General features: G+C 40.8%; 1 protein-coding gene across 11 annotated transcripts in view; it reads right to left on the reverse strand.

The window, feature by feature from the left end:
• The window catches only part of LOC126293165 (histone-lysine N-methyltransferase 2C-like), a 386337-nt gene that overhangs the window by 264244 nt on the left and 103201 nt on the right, over window positions 1-18892 (reverse strand). For all 11 annotated transcript variants that reach the window (XM_049986267.1, XM_049986260.1, XM_049986265.1 and 8 more), the window contains exons 26-27: window positions 15925-16130; window positions 8463-8587 (exon numbers count right to left, since the gene is read on the reverse strand). In XM_049986267.1, the coding sequence (XP_049842224.1) occupies window positions 8463-8587; window positions 15925-16130 (331 nt within the window). The remainder of the gene's footprint in view (window positions 1-8462; window positions 8588-15924; window positions 16131-18892) is intronic.

Raw genomic sequence — 18892 nt, forward strand, 5'->3', positions numbered from 1 at the left:
TCTCTCGTCGGCGAGCGTCGTCACTGCGGCGACCGTGTTTGGTTCGTGTGTGGGAGCAGAGCCAGAGCCGCAGTCTCACCGTGGCGACGGGAAGGTCGTACGTCTCCCGCGCTAGGGAAGGGAGCGTGCGCATGATTTCGGACGGGGTGAGCACGCGGATCTGCTGGTCCGCGGCCGCTCCGCCCGAGTCGCGGTCGTGCCCTACGAGGACCGGCGGGAACGCCGCAGCTGGAGGAGGGGAGGACGGGTCGGGGCCGGTGGGGGGCTCGCCGCCTCCGCCTCCGCCAGGCGCCGTTAGTCGCTGCGGTCGCTGCTGCGGCTGCTGCTGCGGCTGCCGGTGCTGCACCTCGGACTGCGGCGGGGACGGGGCGGCAGGGGCCGGCGCGGGCGACGCCGCGGCACCCGGCCCCACCTGTGGCTGTCCCCGGGCGGGCGGCGGCTGCGAGGCGGCGGTCGCCGGCTCCTGCGGCGCCCGCTGCAGCGGAGACGGGGGCCGCATCGCGTGACGGAGACGGTGCCGTCCCAGCAGACGGCGGCGACTTCCCGCTGACGTCGCGGCCGGCCACTGCACCCGGCGGGCCCGGGGTCCCGGCCTGCTTCGCCACACACACACCCAGACGTACACACTCGCTCTCACACAACTGCACCTCCCGCGGCAATCGGCGGGCAGATCGCGACGACTCGAGAGCCGACAACGAGCTGTGTACCGCAGTTACAGGGCGGTACAGAAGTTGCTCGTAAATGTAAACGTACCGGCTGATGCCCGAGCTGTCAGTGTGCGACAGCAGGAATGCTCTCGAGTGAAGAGACTGACAAATACTGAACCACAGTAAATAGTAATGGATGCAGTTAATAACATACTGTACAAATTAGTGTGTCGTGTGCACAAATGTGAGTGAAAAAAAAAGTCAGTGTACTAATTTGTGCCATTTTGATAACAAGTAGTGTATCTCCCAGTTGTCTGTAAAATATACAAGTAACTCCTACACATGGTTTGTTTAATTATTACTAAGAGCCAAACAGCTCCAAGTCTGATTTTTATTCTGAAGAGAGAACTCTGTCTCCTTACCGAATCCACGAAAGACAATTATGTTCTTTCAGGATTGATTCTCACAGTGTACAGACTGACTTCTTGTCGAGACCCAAACAACTCGTGTGAATTTTGCAAGTAGCTTTTTCGTTTTTAACATCCAGTTCGAACAATCTAGTAACGTTTCACCACAACTTATTTGCTCACTACAAAGACTTATTTCACAAAGGAGGCTAAAATTTTAACCCGTGTCTCCACCAGACTGACTTCTCTCAGAACGCTCAGACGTGCCAGTGGAAGCCAGCTGCCTCAGTGTTTCAGGTTGTGCAAATGGTATTGAATCATGGTATATATAACGTCTAATAATAGAAAGTTTTTGCGTCAGATCAAACACTCCATTACCTTTCAGACGTGCATCCGAAATATTATTAGTATTTCAGTTGACACCTTGCAACCACTCTCAAAGTGTGTTTCCTGAGACATTTTTACAGCACATCATTTGTGGAGTAAACACACGTGCCACAAAGATAACACACTATTGGTAACAAAGCCAGCAGTAAAAGACAAAATTTGTGTAAGTGGTCATTTCATTAAGACTGCCACTGTTAATAAGATTACATATAAATCGAGCTTGCCACTGGTTAGAGACACAATAACGTAGACTGTCTGGTATTTTGATTTGGTCTCAGTAGAATTTTATCACTTAGATCTCAAGACAGCTGCTAGTCTCCCTCCTGTTACCTGGGAATAGGCCGATGACATAACTTCGGTAAAATTGGACTGGACTTGTCAAAACTCCTCCGAGATCCAAACTGCAAAGTTTGATTGTCTACCTATTTTGTCTCACAAGGAGATCACCCAACAATAGGACTTTTGTATTTTTTTATATTTATGGTATGTGAAAGTCAGACCTCAAATATCAATCCCAACAAATAGTTTGATACTACTCACAAAAATTCAAAAGACAATCAATTTCGAAGTTCTCCGAACATCTTTAATATCCTAAAAGAGATGATATCTTTCCACCGGCCACGTGGCTCTGAAATGGTATGCTCACCCATCACATGTGTGACCTGGCTTTGATTCCCAGCTGTGTTGAATTTTCAAACAAAGGTGCACGTTCCGCAAGCATTTGCGTGAAGAGTAAAATACATAAGGATGAAAAAAATTGTAATTATCTTAATTTAAACCATCCTTATAAACAATCTTTAATCAATGATCAGCAATTAAGACTTTATATTTTAAACAAAAACTGGATTTTTTATTGCAGTTAACTAGAAATAAGAGAGACGTGGATTTTTCATAAAAATGACAGTTAGGTATGTGTTAATATATATTTGACAAATTTTATATTTGCCATACCTGAACAAAATGCAGGAAGAAATGAAAACAATAATGACTGAAATTAGACTTGGACCAGCAATCCAGCACTACTGATTTTTTTTCCTTTTTTGTCACCTTTATGTATATTATGTTTCTTAGAAATGCACAGTATTCACCTTAACTTAAAAATTTGCATCAGCTGTGAATCAAACCCCATAACCCCAAGTGGCAGGCGAGAACTCTAACAGAGAACCGTGTGCCTGTACAAAAAATAAGAAACGACCTTAAATCGAGATCTTGAAGATTCTTCGTAAACGTCAAAGTTGATTTTCTTGAGAATTGTGTCAAAGAGCTTTGACTGACCGATATTTGTGTTCTGAACTACACGTACCACAAATATAAAGAAGTACAAAAGTCCAATTCCTGCACAGTCTCCTTGTCAGCAAGAAAAATCTTTTAAATGTTCTATTTCTAACCTAATGAATAAGGAGATGGACAACTCGAAGATGGCAGTTTTAGGAAAGGGATCAAATTTTGCTCCTACACTGAAGCCCTTGCCAGCAACATCTTTTGTTGAAGGAATTGAGCAAACTGTTAGAAAATTGCCAGATGACACTAATGAAGAAATAATTAGACAGGAAGCATGCTGAGCATTAACAAGACCCCGTCCACAAAAAAACAACGATCCTCATCCGACAAGCTGCATTTCGTAAACCGAAACGATTACCAGACAGTAGTTCTTCCTGCACACAAAGGTAATGCCACTATTTTGCTACCGAGAGATGCCTATGTACAGGGAATGTAGAAGTTATTTGCAAACACAATATATTGTAAGACTGACAAGTATCCCAAAGAAAAACGGCTTCACTTCTGTACTCCATCTCTCTACCCCAGGAAGTTATCAACCTGACTGAAGAGGCACAACTCTGAGCCTCCGAGATCATACGGTCTTACCGAGGTCCACAAAGCTACGCAGAAACAAGAAAGTGTTTCAGAAGAAAGTGGGAGTCTTTAAACCGTGATCGGGGCAGATTCTAAAAGAACTGATATTTAGACCGATAGTGAGTTAACATTGATGGACCTACTACAAGGTTTGCCAAATATTTAGCTTTATCTTTTATATCTATATGACCATCATATCCACAATTCAGCAATTTTATTGGTATGTTAAAAACTTTGAAACTTAACAGCTCAGCTCTGTTGGTAGCTTTAACTTTATTTCCTAGTTCACTACAGTACCTGCTGTTGAGACTCACATCATCAATTAGCAGAAAGGTTGAAGAAGAAAACAATGTCATTTAAGCATGCGCTAACTTCCAGTTACTGTTTATTTAGTAGCCAACATTTTGAAAGGACTGATGGTGTTAGCATGGGCACCACACACTCACAAATGGTAGCTATTTTATCTACAGAGGAGTCTAAAGAAAAATCACTCAACTCTGCAGTTTTAAAACTGAAATAGTTCTGGAAATGTGTTGATGATGCTCGGAGAGGATAAACTGACCAAAATTCCTGAACATCTCAACACCGTGCACCAAAATATCAAATTTACAATGGAACCGGGAAGCAAATGGCTTTCTACTGTTTCTGGGTGCATCAGTTCAGTGTACTGTAAGCCCACCAGCAGCAGTTTATACTTGCAGACATCTAGCTGCCACCGTCCTTCACATACTGCTATTATAGTTGAAGCTTTAATAGACAGGTCAAGAGATATTTGATAAGATTGGATATACAAAACATCAACTCAAGAGAGCTCTGCTAACGAAGACACGAGACTGACAAAAGATGAGCAAGAAAGATATAAATTCTATGCCCTTTCTACTGTATGTGGGAAATATTTCTTCAAAATTTGCAATAATAATGAAGAAGAACAAAGTCGATGTGATCTCGCTTCCACTTGCCGAGACAAAAAGCGGAGGTATATACGAAATTCATTGTGAGTGTGGTAAAAAGTACATACGACAAATAACACACACTGTACAAGAACATTGTAGCAAACATCAGTGATGCACAGCCTTCTACAGCACAGTAAATCTAGAGTAGTTCTACGTGGTATTTCCACTGGCCATCCCACGGGATACAGGAAAGTTAGGATACTGACCACAGTCTGGCTTTCAATGGTCAAGGGAGTTGTGAAAATACAATTAGCAGACAACCTGCCCCACTGAGACAACGGCTCGATGCTCGAAAAATCACGGAAACCTCTCATTTCACATCTGCGCAGTCAAAGCAAATACCGCTCAAGTCTTCACTGCGTGACATTCCGACAAGTGTCACCCGCAATAATCGACTGCATACTTCGTAAGGTCTCCGGATTTGCTGCCTTTGTGTCAGTTTTGTTTTACTCTTAGACACATTAAGTTTTCTCTCTGACTGATAATCTTGTTAACAACATGTGTGTGTTTATTCCACAGTATTGTGTTAAAAGTGACTTAAAAATCATTCAAAAAAAATCACCTTCAGAATGACTGTAAGCTTGTCAGTGAAATATCAGAAAAAGAATTAATACTATTGAAGACCCTGGTACCACTTGTAGCAATATAAATCCGATTTTCGATATTGTGTGTAATTATTGGTCAAAATTAAATTTTTTTTAAATACAATCACAATCACAATCTACTAATTAACACTTCACATTCTTTAATGTAGAGTTTGTGTACAGTTGAAAAAACTGGAAAACTACTGCTTACTTTTTTTTATTACTAGCATTATTGAAATCAGTGACACCCCACCCCCAATTCTTTGAAGACGCGAATTCTGGCATGTAAAGCAGTTCCAAATATCTGACTCCTTTACAAATGAGTTAACTGATAATTGCCCTCATTATCAAACAATGGATGAGTGCAGTCACAGTAATTTGTACTCTGTTTTACGAAAAATTCATTTTTCACGCATCTCGATGTCTATAAATCATATCTCCTGAACTACATGTTGCACAATAACATAATTTTGCAGGTACATTTGATGGTGTACGTGGATACCATCTGCAAAATAGATGCACAAATAGAGTTAATGGCAAAGAAGTAATGAACTGAAACATCATGTTTGACACTGATATTCTGTATTCTGCTGCATGTACAGCAAAATGCTGTAAGTGATACAATATTTTGTTATCCCTTTCATTATTTTGTGTGTGTGTGTGTGTGTGTGTGTGTGTGTGTGTGTGTGTGTGTGTGTGTGTGTGTCTGGCATTCAACAAGGAAAAATTTCATAAAGATTTGAAATTAAGTGCCAAATCAGTTGGAAATCACTAAGTGCTCTCACTGCCAAATACTGGATGAATACAGTCAGGGAAATTTGTTTGCCTCGAGTCATGCTGCTTCAAACAACATACGATTATACCTCGAAATATGTAGCTTATTACAGCAGTTCAGTTTTTTGTTGCCTCTGGACGCTGTTTCAGCTGGGACAAGGTGTCCAATTAGTAATTTACGTAACAGAGATCATCCACACCTCATTCACAATTTTAAGGAACAGTTGTTTCTGTTTGGAGCACCACATTTCCTTCGTTTCTTCTGTTCAGCACAAATACTCCCTAGAATACCCTCTACAGGCAAGAGACATTCCATTTCATCAGAGGAAAGGTCAAACTTGGCAGGCAGAAACCACACAAGAAGAACAGGCAGCTCAACTTCTTCTGTGCATTTGACAAATCAGAGCCACAAAGACACCATTTTAAGAGACAATAAACATTTAGCAGCAACATACACACAAGCCAACCCACACACATAATGTCCCATCCGAGTAGTTCCAAATGGCTATTTCAGAGATCTTAAAATTTAATACTTATAAATAACAGTACACACAGCACACAAGTATTGCAACAATGCATCACAAGCTTACACCCTCCTCCAGGCTCATACCACGTGGGAAGCACAAAACTGACTCGCGGAGGAGTCGACACGTAACTGACAGGACAGGAAGATTATTACTGTACAAAAACATAAAAGAAAACTAAAAGCTATCAAAATGGTACACTCATTATTGGATAAAAGACTTATACACCTACGAGAAATGTATGTGCCTCCTCTGGCAGCAAAGTAAAGTTGCAAAACATTAATACTAAACACAACAAAGTGATGTGATACTTAGCAGATATTGTGCTGTAAGATAAGTGTGCAGCCTACTACAGGTCTTCCACTAAAGGGTTAGTCCAACAGTCCTTCCACTAACAGGAAAGAAGCAATGTCTAAAAATTTAACCTACTAAGTAGGACAGTCACTTTAGACTAAACTGTGCACTACAGTTCGAATAAAGTATTTTGCAATCAACAAAATGTAGTGGCCGGGAGCAGTGTCACCCGTGTGCATTCGACAAGACTACGCAGGTGCCGAGAAAACGAAACAGCTGACACGCGACTGCAACTGGTCCTACCGCCCCACCCGAAATGTCACTCGTCAGTTAATTTTAATCCGAGAACAAAATTTTTGAAGTATTTTCTGCAGTAACATATAGTGTAAAAAAATTGAGCGAGTGGTGACATCAATGTACTTCCTGGGCAACGCAACCTCTTTCCTCCTGAATGAACAACTTTCGAGGGATCTATAAACTCCAAAATGTCGCCGACTCGCCGGCTGCCGCTTATCGCATATAAGCGAGCGAGACTAGGAGAGGTAGCAAAGAAAACGCACACGAGAGAAATATCGGCAGAAAATAAGGAATTACAGATGTCAAATAATGTTACATTGATGACAATAGTTAGAGCAGCAGTACTACAGCAGAGAAAAGGTCGGAACGAGGTAGAGCTTCCGAGGGCCGCCGACAAAGACAATGTACCGATGGGGTGGCTCCCGAGATTCGTCAGTAACTATCTAATGCTGTGGAAGGGAATTACCCGGCAAAGTCTTATTCCCCTTCCCAATCTCTGTACACAGTTACAACTGTACTATTTCAGCAAGTTACAGACTGACAGTTTGAATAGTGCAGTTAACTTCTTGTGGAGCTTCACTGCGTTCTTAGAAGTACAGGAAGCTGGACAGTGGTTACGCACTAGACATCGGCACCTCTTTCCGTGCAAAATTTCAGTCTATCACTATTCCTCCCAAGGTCCGAAACTGCACCACACACATCCGACCTGCGTACATGCCATCAGCTCTGTCCCTGCCACAGAGGCGGCCCACGTTACAGTCCCATCACCACCATAGTAGTCTCGCTCTTCCATTCCTCGAATCAGTTACTCTCATTTTTCCTACCGCACTTGACAGGTCCGATTTTCTGGTCAAATGTTCGAGGATTGTGAAAATGAGATTCCTATCAATTGCACAATGTATTTTTGGCTGAATATTTGTAGCCAAACAAAGAATGGAAAATGGACAAATAGGGTATCCAATATATTAGTGTGAGATATGGTTTTGCAAAAAAATAATAAACCGCTTGAAAGTAATCAGTGTAATTACGATGAAATTTATTAGTTATTTGTGAGAAAATTAAGTATTTCACACAGAGCCATTGCTGGCTATGCGAACAAAGTGCCAAAAAATATCACCTCACAGCAAAAATTGAAACTTCTTTGCTGTTTCTCTATCTACATAGTCTTAACAGTGACTGAATACAGACTGATATTGAATATTATATTTTGTGCTTTCTGAACAAAACTTAAAAGTAAAAATATTTCAAGGAAAAAAATACGGTCAAATGTTTGGCGAGATGATTTGTACAAAATTTAAAACAAAACACACACATTTAATGCAGCTTCGAATAATGCTCAGAATTCCATTAAGAAAATGAGGTGATGACTGAGAATGCTAAGTTCAATGTTTAAGTTAGAAACTTAGAATTTTAAAGAGTACTAGAGGACGTATGCCTGATGAATTTTCACTCATTTGTCACGATATGTCTCTAAAATCTGAAATCACAAATGTGTTACAGAGAACTGAAATAATAGATTGAAGGGATTATCTGCCTTCATCAAACAAATTTGCCCGGACACTGCAAAACAGTATCACTGCATTGCAATAAATATACATATTGTGTCAAACTGAACCTGGAAACGTTAGACTGGTAAGGACTGTAAAGAACCAGGAAAAAATTCGATCATACATTCTAAATTTGCACAACGGTAGACATATTACCGCCTGCAAAGCTGAGACGGACCCTAAAAGTTGCTCACCTGCTGCGTCTTCTTCATCCGCTGTGCAGTTCGGTTCTCCCGGGCCATTTGCAGGTACGGCGCCTTACGCTCCGACGGTAATGACCTCCACTTCTTCAGGATCTGTTTCGCTCGATCGTTCCAAGCTGTCAAATTGTAACAATTGATGCAGACGATTAGTTTCGGGCAGTTTAGGAACTTGATTTTAAGCTAACACCGAACGTTTCGGTGGTGCGAGGAGGAGATGACGAATCAAATTACAATTTCTTATTTAGCAAATGTCAAAACGAAATAACCTGAGAAGTGGCGACAGAATACAAAATAAATTATACTCGATATCAAACTTTGGTAGTTGAAGATTACTTTACGGAGAAGTGACGATAGAATACAGTGTAAATTGTACCCAATATCAAACATTGATAGTTTGAGATTACTTTCCACTGACAAAAGAGTTTCGAGATCAGGAACATGAAGCAAACTGGAAGCAGTTGTCCAATGAAGTGAAGGCCAAGTCCAGGCATTTCTCCATCCCACCAGAGAAGCATAGCAATACAGCTAACGACAAGCTCTAAGGTTTCCATCCACTTCACAGTGTCGTAAAACTGTAACACTTCGATACGTGTGACGTTTTGTATTAGAATCGATAGTAAGAAGGATTCGTGACAATCTTCTCATTGGGCACGGCGGCTGCCAACTCAGTTCGGAGTGGCAGTGGCAGACAATCTGGCCAGGTCTGCGGAAGGAAACGATTGCGGCTATCGTACCGACAGTACCCGGTCACCAGGGCATACTGGATCCAGTGAGGGGGCGGCCATCCTTATGTCCACAATTTCTCGCTACTCACCATTGACGATTTACGCACTTGTCACGTAATCAGTTTTTAGACAGTACTACCCCACTGCAAACCTGAGAATGTAGCGGTGATATGAGCTCTGGTGGAAATTGTATTAGTTATGTGAAAGGGAGGAGTGCTGGCAGAAGCTAAGCACAATTTCTTACCAACAATGAGTGTGTATAGTTCGTAAGAGATTTGTAAGTGTTATGTATTGTTAAGTTACCAGCAAATACTTACTATATTTACATTTTAGCAGTTTCTGACTCTGGACAGTAAGTGATTCAAATGGCTGCACTCATGTTCTACACTCTTCTTGCAAGTCTCAACTGTCACCTACTTCAGTGCCACAAACCCCTCCCCTCTACTTTCAGCTTCCGCTCCTTTGCTGTCATTTTTAATCATATAATTTCTATGTAGTTTACTGTGTCATATTAGTTCACTCAGGTGTGAACAAATTTATGCAAGCACAAAGAAACAACTGTACTAAGTAACATTTCCTTACCTTTTCAGAACACAAAAATTGCTACTCTTATCAAAAAATGTTACATGTGATAATTTCAAATACAGTGGAACGTGGCTATAACATCATTCAAAAGACCTTCAAAAACTGTGCTGTTATCAACAAGTGTCGTAACAGATTTGTGGCAAATAGAAGAGAAAAATTTATTGAGACTTGTTTTATTTTACATACAGTATTCACTCTTAAGTGTGCACGAATACAATCTTAAGCGTACGTGAATACAATATACCAGGTGTAGAAGTACAAAACCGTATAAACAATATTTCATTCAAAATAATCTACATTGCCGTTTATACATTTCTCCTACATCTCCGGCAGGCTATGAATGCCACAGAAAAAAAAAAAGTTCTTTTGAAGTGAATCAGTCAGTGAGCCATTTTCGTACATTTTCATACACACTGAAGCACTGTTCAGTGAGAGCATGTCCCGGTGATGCAAACAGATGATAATCGGACAGAGCCAAGTCTGGAAAACAAGCCGAATGCCCTAGTATTTCCCAACTGAATGCCTCGATCGTTTCCCTCACTTTTTTTGCCGTGTGTGATGGGGCGTTATCATGGAGCAACATCATTTTGTGTTGCCTTTTTCCACGTAATGCTCGATTTAAATCATGTTTTAGCAGCTCATAGATGACACCATTCTGATTCTACCAAACAGAGCACTGTCTCCTTTCCAAACTGATTTGGTCTTACAGTGGATGACGATGGTTTGCCTGGATTCACCCACGATTTACAGCACTTAGGATTCTCAAAATATATCCATCTTTCATCACCCGTCGCTATTCAATGGAGAAAATACAGGGTGTTTCAAAAATGACTGGTATATTTGAAACGGCAATACAAACTAAACGAGCAACAATAGAAATACACCATTTGTTGCAATATGCTTGGGACAACAGTACATTTTCAGGCAGACACTTTCGAAATTACAGTACTTACAATTGTCAACAACAGATGGCGCTGCGGTCTGGGAAACTCTATAGTACGATATTTTCCACATATCCACCATGCGTAGCAATATTATGGCGTAGTCTCTGAATGAAATTACCCGAAACCTTTGACAACGTGTCTGGCGGAATGGCTTCACATGCAGATGAGATGTACTGCTTCAGCTGTTCAATTGTTTCTGGATTCTGGCGGTACACCTGGTCTTTCAAGTGTCCCCACAGAAAGAAGTCACACAGGGGTTCATGTCTGGCGAATAGGGAGGCCAATCCACACCGCCTCCTGTATGTTTCGGATAGCCCAAAGCAATCACACGATCATTGAAATATTCATTCAGGAAATTAAAGACGTCGGCCGTGCGATGTGGCCGGGCACCATCTTGCATAAACCACGAGGTGTTCGCAGTGTCGTCTAAGGCAGTTTGTACCGCCACAAATTCACAAAGAATGTCCAGATAGCGTGATGCAGTAATCGTTTCGGATCTGAAAAATGGGCCAATGACTCCTTTGGAAGAAATGGCGGCCCAGACCAGTACTTTTTGAGGATGCAGGGATGATGGGACTGCAACATGGGGCTTTTCGGTTCCCCATATGCGCCAGTTCTGTTTACTGACGAAGCCGTCCAGGTAAAAATAAGCTTCATCAGTAAACCAAATGCTGCCCACATGCATATTGCCGTCATCAATCCTGTGCACTATATCGTTAGCGAATGTCTCTCGTGCAGCAATGGTAGCGGCGCTGAGGGATTGCCGCGTTTGAATTTTGTATGGATAGAGGTGTAAACTCTGGCGCATGCGACGATACGTGGACGTTGGCGTCATTTGGACCGCAGCTGCAACACGGCGAACGGAAACCCGAGGCCGCTGTTGGATCACCTGCTGCACTAGCTGCGCATTGCCCTCTGTGGTTGCCGTACGCGGTCGCCCTACCTTTCCAGCACGTTCATCCGTCACGTTCCCAGTCTGTTGAAATTTTTCAAACAGATCCTTTATTGTATCGCTTTTCGGTCCTTTGGTTACATTAAACCTCCGTTGAAAACTTCGCCTTGTTGCAACAACACTGTGTTCTAGGCGGTGGAATTCCAACACCAGAAAAATCCTCTGTTCTAAGGAATAAACCATGTTGTCCACAGCACACTTGCACGTTGTGAACAGCACATGCTTACAGCAGAAAGACGACATACAGAATGGCGCACCCACAGACTGCGTTGTCTTCTATATCTTTCACATCACTTGCAGCGCCATCTGTTGTTGAAAATTGTAACTACTGTAATTTCGAAAGTTTGTCCGCCTGAAAATGTACTGCTGTCCAAAGCATATTGCACCAAACGGTGTATTTCTATCGCTGCTGGTTTAGTTTTTATTGCCGTTTCAAATATACCGGTCATTTTTTAAACACCCTGTACTTTCTTCTGTATCTGGTGAGTAGCATTTCACAAGTGGTTTTTCTATTTGCTTGCTGTCTTTCATTCAGTTCATGCGGAACCCATTTTATCACTTTCTGCACCTTTCCCATAGCTTTCAACCAAAGATAAACGGCTTTCTACATCACATTCAATCATTCCTGTTGAGTTTGGGTATTATCTTCATCCAATAAAGCCTGCAATTCATGGTTTTCCAACTTTTTCAGTAGTTTCCCAAGCTCGTCATTTCTCACGTCAAAATCACCACTTTTGAATTTTTTGAACCACTCGAAATGCTGTTTTCCCAAGAGCACATTCACCGAGAGTTTCGACGAGCATTTGATGCGATTCTGCAGCAGCTTTCTTCAAATTATAACAGAAAACCAACGCTGTCAACAAATTGTAGTTCGTAGGCACAAAACTTGACATGTTTATGGATTTGAAACAGATATCGATGTATGGAACTTGGGTTACTGTGTGTCGATATTCCTCGTCAGCTACTACAGGAAGCAGATAGCGCTGAAGATGCGGCCCTTCTTCTTCTTCTTCTTCTTCTTCTTCGCTTCATTTGCAATTTTATCTTCAGTTCGTGCTTCAATTGTAACAAGGTCATCATCTACCGTTGCACACATTGAAACTAGGACGTCGATTACTGGCAGCAATGCAATCCAGTAGCAGCAGATCATCAGTGTCATTGAATGCATCTTCACTTTCGGCAGCATTTATTTCTTCAGTTGTGATTTCCGCACGCCGCAAAATTTCGTGATAGTTTGGGCAGTGAGCCACCTCCAAGCTTTGGTAATGCATCCGTCAGTATAACAGAATAATCCTGCCTCGCTTTTACTCAATGCACTGCATCTCTTTCAGTAATACGAGCTTACAATAGTGGTATATCGGACTCCTAATTAGTCCTTGGTATGTGGGCTGAAATAAGCTTGTCGTATTTGCAGGGGAAAAAAGCAAGCTTAATATTGTCTAGACCAGAAAATGCAACACATGCTGGGGAGTTGTCAACAAGAAGCAGTATCCTCCTTTTCTGACTTCTAAGCTCCTGATCCCAACATTTTATTTCTGCTTCAAAGACTTCGGAGGTCATCCAGGACTTTTTATTAGCATCGTAATGCACTGGCAGACTTTTTAGTGCTTAAAACACGTAGGATGTTTTGATTTATGTATCACAAGGAATTTTTCCTACTCAGTTCCATTTGAGGTAGCACAAAACAGAACTGTTATTTGTTCTTTAGATAATTTGTCACTAACACATTCTTGGCTCTTGATTTCACAGCTTTGCCAAGTGACAATTTAAAGAAAATGACAAGTCTCGTCTGCATTGTAGGTGTCACAATCTGCACGTCCTTCAGAAATTGTAGGCCATACCGTAGTGAGCCTTTGTTGGATTGTTCCAGTATTCACACTGTTTGCTTCATCACTCACTTTGCCAAAAGTAATGCCATAAATTGCTCAAATCTGTCAATCCAGCCCCTGCTCCACACAAATTGCTCATCTTTTAATTCCTCTGCAAATTCTTCTGCTTTCACCATAAGGAGACATCCACTAATGGGTACACTGATGCATCTCTGTTGCTTAAACCACTGAAGCAGCACTTCATCCATGTCGCTCTATTCAGCTTTCCAGAACCACATACTTTTAGATCCATTTTGTTCAAATGCAGTAACAATTGTATCCTTATTCTTCTGAATCATTTGGACTGGGGAATTTATAAGGCCAAATTAACAACACGTCAACCTTTTTAGCTCCATTCTCGATTTCACGAATCACCTTCCTCACTTTTTTATCCGCTGTTAAAACTTTTCTTTAACTGGCCACATTGTTCAAAAATGTACGTACTTTGTAGCCTGTTATGGAAACTGATATCACATGAACTTTGTCACCACTACTGTAGTACGAACATGCTAAGCTAACACTGAGGTGATGAGTCCATACTAAACCCAGAGGGGGGGAACATGTCAGGTTGCCATATTACAACAACAGGTTTCCTTCTACAGTACATCAATTCTTCAAAAATCTTGTTGCTAACTGAAGCTGAAATGACGTTATATATGAGGTACACGCATATACATTTGCCATTTTAAGCAAAAATGGTGACTACGTTCTTACGAGGAATCGTGACGTTATAGCCGAGCTGTCGTCGTAACAGATATTGTTATAAGAAAGTTCAACTACACCTGTGCTTCTTGGATCTCTACCGAATTACCAGCAGTCTACTATAAATTAATGTTTGTTTTACAATCTGCAAAAGACACAATAAGGAAGTAACTGAATTTCCTATGAATTGGATAGATAATCAACATTAATAATTGTATAACTTTCAGTACCAACATCCAACAACTATCCAAAACAGACAAGTGAGAAATTTTCATGGACCCTAGTCACTGACTTTCAAAAATCAATACACAAACTAAGCAATTCCAAAACAGAAAACTATTTTTGACTCAGTTAATTTCATCATAAAGGGTACAACAACGGAAATCAAAATGCCACTTCTTTCACTATGGAACAGAATACTAGATGAAGTAATTTTCCCAGGATGTCTTAAGCTCACAGTTACATTGCCTATGTGTAAAAAAAAAAAAAAAAAAAAAAGTGATAAAAAAACTCCCAAATAACCACAGATCCATTTCAATAATAGCAATCACATCCAAAATAATTGGAATTTTATGCATAAACAAATATACAGCTATTTTGAAAGCATCAAAACTTTAAATGCACAACAGTTCGGATTCAGGTCTCGTCTATCAACCGTAAAAGCGATTGAACATTTGGTGATGGTGTTTTCGAAGGATATGAAAATAAGGCTATCAATGTCTGGAAAAGTTACTGATTTAAGCAAAGCATTTGATTCAGTGTCACATGACATAATCACCAAAAAATTGGAATGTTATGGCATAGAAGGTAATTCACTCTGTTTATTCAAATCTTATTTAAGCAAAAGGTGCACACAAATAAGCTGAGATCAGCAATACTCCCCTATAAAAAGAGGAATACCCCAAAGACCTTTCCTGTTTACTGTGTACTTAATTACTTTTCGAAGTATTATGCTTATGACATGACATTAATAACTACAGGTGAGAATTTACAAAGTGTGCTAGCTAACAACAGACTAGTCACTGGTGTCATGCCGATCAGTTGTGCATAAACCAAACAAAACAGAAGAAATACTTTTTAATCTAAAGGTAACCAAAAATAAAAGTAAAACGGTAAAACTACTGGACTGTTCATAGACCAAATTCTCTCCTGGGAAGAACAATGTTAACAAACAGTTGTTAGTCCAGTCATGTTTCATTTTCTTCCATTCTCATCTGCAGGATGGGTTATTGCTCTGGGGCAATTCCCCTGGACCTAAATGTATTTTCAGGTAGCGGAACCGTCACTTACTGACTGCCTTTCCCAAGAATTACTATAGTCCATAATAATCATAAATCATTGAGTATAAAATTTTTCAATAAGCAACCACATACAGCTCAAAGTATCACTAACTAATTACAAGAGTGTATTACAAACTTGGCTAAAATACTGGAATCCTATTTGACTGTACAATCCCTGGAAATAATCATTATATGTTATTCCTGATTGATAACAAAAATCTTTTAGTTCTTAAATAAGCTATTCATTTTCTGCATATGTAAGTCAATTATCATATAAAACTTGACACCACTGTGAACTCCGATGAAGCCAATGAAAAACACTGATGGGGGAATTTCTAACTAATAAACATACACAAAAGATGCCACAAAAACCTTATCGTACAAAGGAAGGTCTCACCTGGAAACTCCTTCTTCAGCTCTGGATGGTGGAGGTTTGCGTACAGTACAGCAGATATTGTAGCCTGGTCGCCAAGCGGCTCATCTGCCTCCATTTTTAATGCCGTGCGAGCATTGTACGAGGAAACGCCATCACCGTCACCAACTTCCGCAGGAGACATCCACGGGCTGGCCGGCTCCGAGAACGCAGGGCTGAACTGCGGACTACTACAAGTGTCGGGCAGACGAGAGACTACTTTGAGATTCTCGTACCATTTACATCGTAATAGTTTGAAATCGTTTACATAAGTAGTCAGTTTGAAAGAAAGATTATCCAGTACAGAAAGACACTCCAAGTTTCACAAAGCAGAACACAGATAAAGTCTGTAGCTTTCACATGTGGAGCACAAAAAAAATATTTTTGTGAGAAATAATACAGTCTTAAAAATATCTGCAGCAACAATGTTTATTATTTTATGTTACCAATGAGTACAAAAATTGTGAAATAATTCAATTATTTAGAATGTGCACAGAAATAACTTGTGGTATTGCGAAACAGGTGAGACAGTGCCACAGATATGAAAATTGGGGTGGCGATCAATAAAACGAAGGAATTTTCTTTGTGACAGGGTCTTCTTGTGAAATTTCGGTCACCAACTTCCAGATCAGAGTGAAAAATATTTTGTTGCCACCCACCAACACAGATAGAAATGATCATCGTAATAAAATACGAGAATTCAGAGCTCATTGTTCGAGAGTGGAACGGTACAGCAATAGCTCAAAAGGTGGTCTGATGAACCCTCTGCCAGGCACTTAATTGTGAATTGCACTGTGACCTTGTTGATGTATATGTAGACATAAACAGATACAAAACATAAAAATGCAGTAAATGAAGCAGGCAAAAAGGAATAAAAACGTCTCAAAAATGAGATCGACAGGAAGTGCATAATGGCTAAGCAGGGATGGCTAGAGGACAAATGTGTGGATACAGAGGCTTATCTCACTAGGGGTAAAATAGATACTGCCTACAGGAAAATTAAAGAGACCTTTGGAGAAAAGAGAACCCCTTGCATGAATATCAAGAGCTCAGATGGAAACCCAGTTCTAAGCAAAGAAGGGAAAGCAGAAAGGTGGAAGGAGTATATAGAAGGTCTATACAAGGGTGATGTACTTGAGGACAATATTATGGAAATGGAAGAGAATTTAGATGAAGATGAAGATGAAATGGGAGATACGATACTGCGTGAAGAGTTTGACAGAGCACTGAAAGACCTGAGTCGAAACAAGGCCCCAGGAGTAGACAACATTCCATCTGGTGAGCAAGATGTATGAGACAGGCGAAATTCCCTCAGACTTTAAGAAGAATATAATAATTCCAATCCCAAAGCAGGTGTTGACAGGTGTGAAAATTACCGAACTTCAGTTTAATAAGTCACAGCTGCAAAATACTAACACGAATTCTTTACAGACGAATGGGAAAACTAGTAGAAGCCGACCTCGGGGAAGATCAGTTTGGATTCCGTAGAAATACTGGAACACGTGAGGCAATACTGACCTTACGACTTATCTTAGAAGAAAGATTAAGGAAAGGCAAACCTACGTTTCTAGCATTTTTAGACTTAGAGAAAGCTTTCGACAATGTTGACTGGAATACTCTCTTTCAAATTCTAAGGGTGGCAGAGGTAAAATACAGGGCGCGAAAGGATATTTGCAATTTGTACGGAAACCATATGGCAGTTATAAGAGTCGATGAGCATGAAAGGGAAACAGTGGTTGGGAAGGGAGTGAGACATGGTTGTAGCCTCTCCCCGATGTCATTCAATCTGTATATTGAGCAAGCAATAAAGGATACAAAAGAAAAATTTGGAGTAGGTATTAAAATCCATGGAGAAGAAATAAAAACTTTGAGGTTCGCCGATGACATTGTAATTCTGTCAGAGACAGCTAAGGACCTGGAAGAGCAGCTGAACAGAATGGACAGTGTCTTGCAAGGAGAATAGAAGATGAACACCGACAAAAGCAAAACGAGGATAATGGAATGTAGTCGAATTAAATCAGGTGATGCTGAGGGAATTAGATTAGGAAATGAGACACTTAAAGTAGTAAAGGAGTTTTGCTATTCAGGGAGTAAAATAACTGATGATGGTCGAAGTAGAGAGGATACAAAATGTATACTGGCAATGGCAAGGAAAGTGTTTCTAAAGAAGAGAAATTTGTTAACATCGAATATAGATTTAAGTGTCAGGAAGTCGTTTATGAAAGTATTTGTTTGGAGTGTAGCCATGTATGGAAGTGAAACATAGACGATACATAGTTTGGAGAAGAAGAGAATAGCAGCTTTCGAAATGTGGTGCTACAGAAGAATGCTGAAGATTAGATGGGTAGATCACATAACTAACGAGGAAGTATTGAATAGAACTGGGGAGAAGAGGAGTTTGCGGCACAACCTGACAAGAAGAAGGGACCGGTTGTTAGGACATGTTCTGAGGCATCAAGGGGTCACAAATTTAGCATTGGAGGGCAGTGTGGAGGATGCAGGTTGCAGTAAGTACTGGGAGATGAAGCAGCTTGCACGGGATGGAGTAGCATGGAAAGCTGCGTCAAACCAGTCTCAGGACTGAAGACGACGACGACGACGGCGACGACGACGACGACGACGACAACAACAACAACAACAACAACAACAACAACAACAACAACAACAGTTTCAATCAGGAGCTGTCAGCATAAATTGTGTACATCAAAGTTTGCTTTCTGGCTGCCTGTTTTCATTCATGTGAATGTCATTTTCAGCTCGTCTCTGAACATCTTTTGTTTCTGCCCTCCCTACTCTAAAAAACCTGCTGATCTGTCACTTGTAACCACTGGTATTTTACCACTTGTGACAGTTAACCCCCTCCCCCTTTCAATTATTTTCTATTAGCCCAGACAGTTTTCCCTTCCCTTTCTTGTTGAGGTGAAGGCCATGCTTAGCATAGTCCCACCTGCTG

The sequence above is a fragment of the Schistocerca gregaria genome, chromosome 10 (assembly GCF_023897955.1).
Source record: "Schistocerca gregaria isolate iqSchGreg1 chromosome 10, iqSchGreg1.2, whole genome shotgun sequence".
Classification (NCBI taxonomy): Eukaryota; Metazoa; Arthropoda; class Insecta; order Orthoptera; family Acrididae; genus Schistocerca; species Schistocerca gregaria.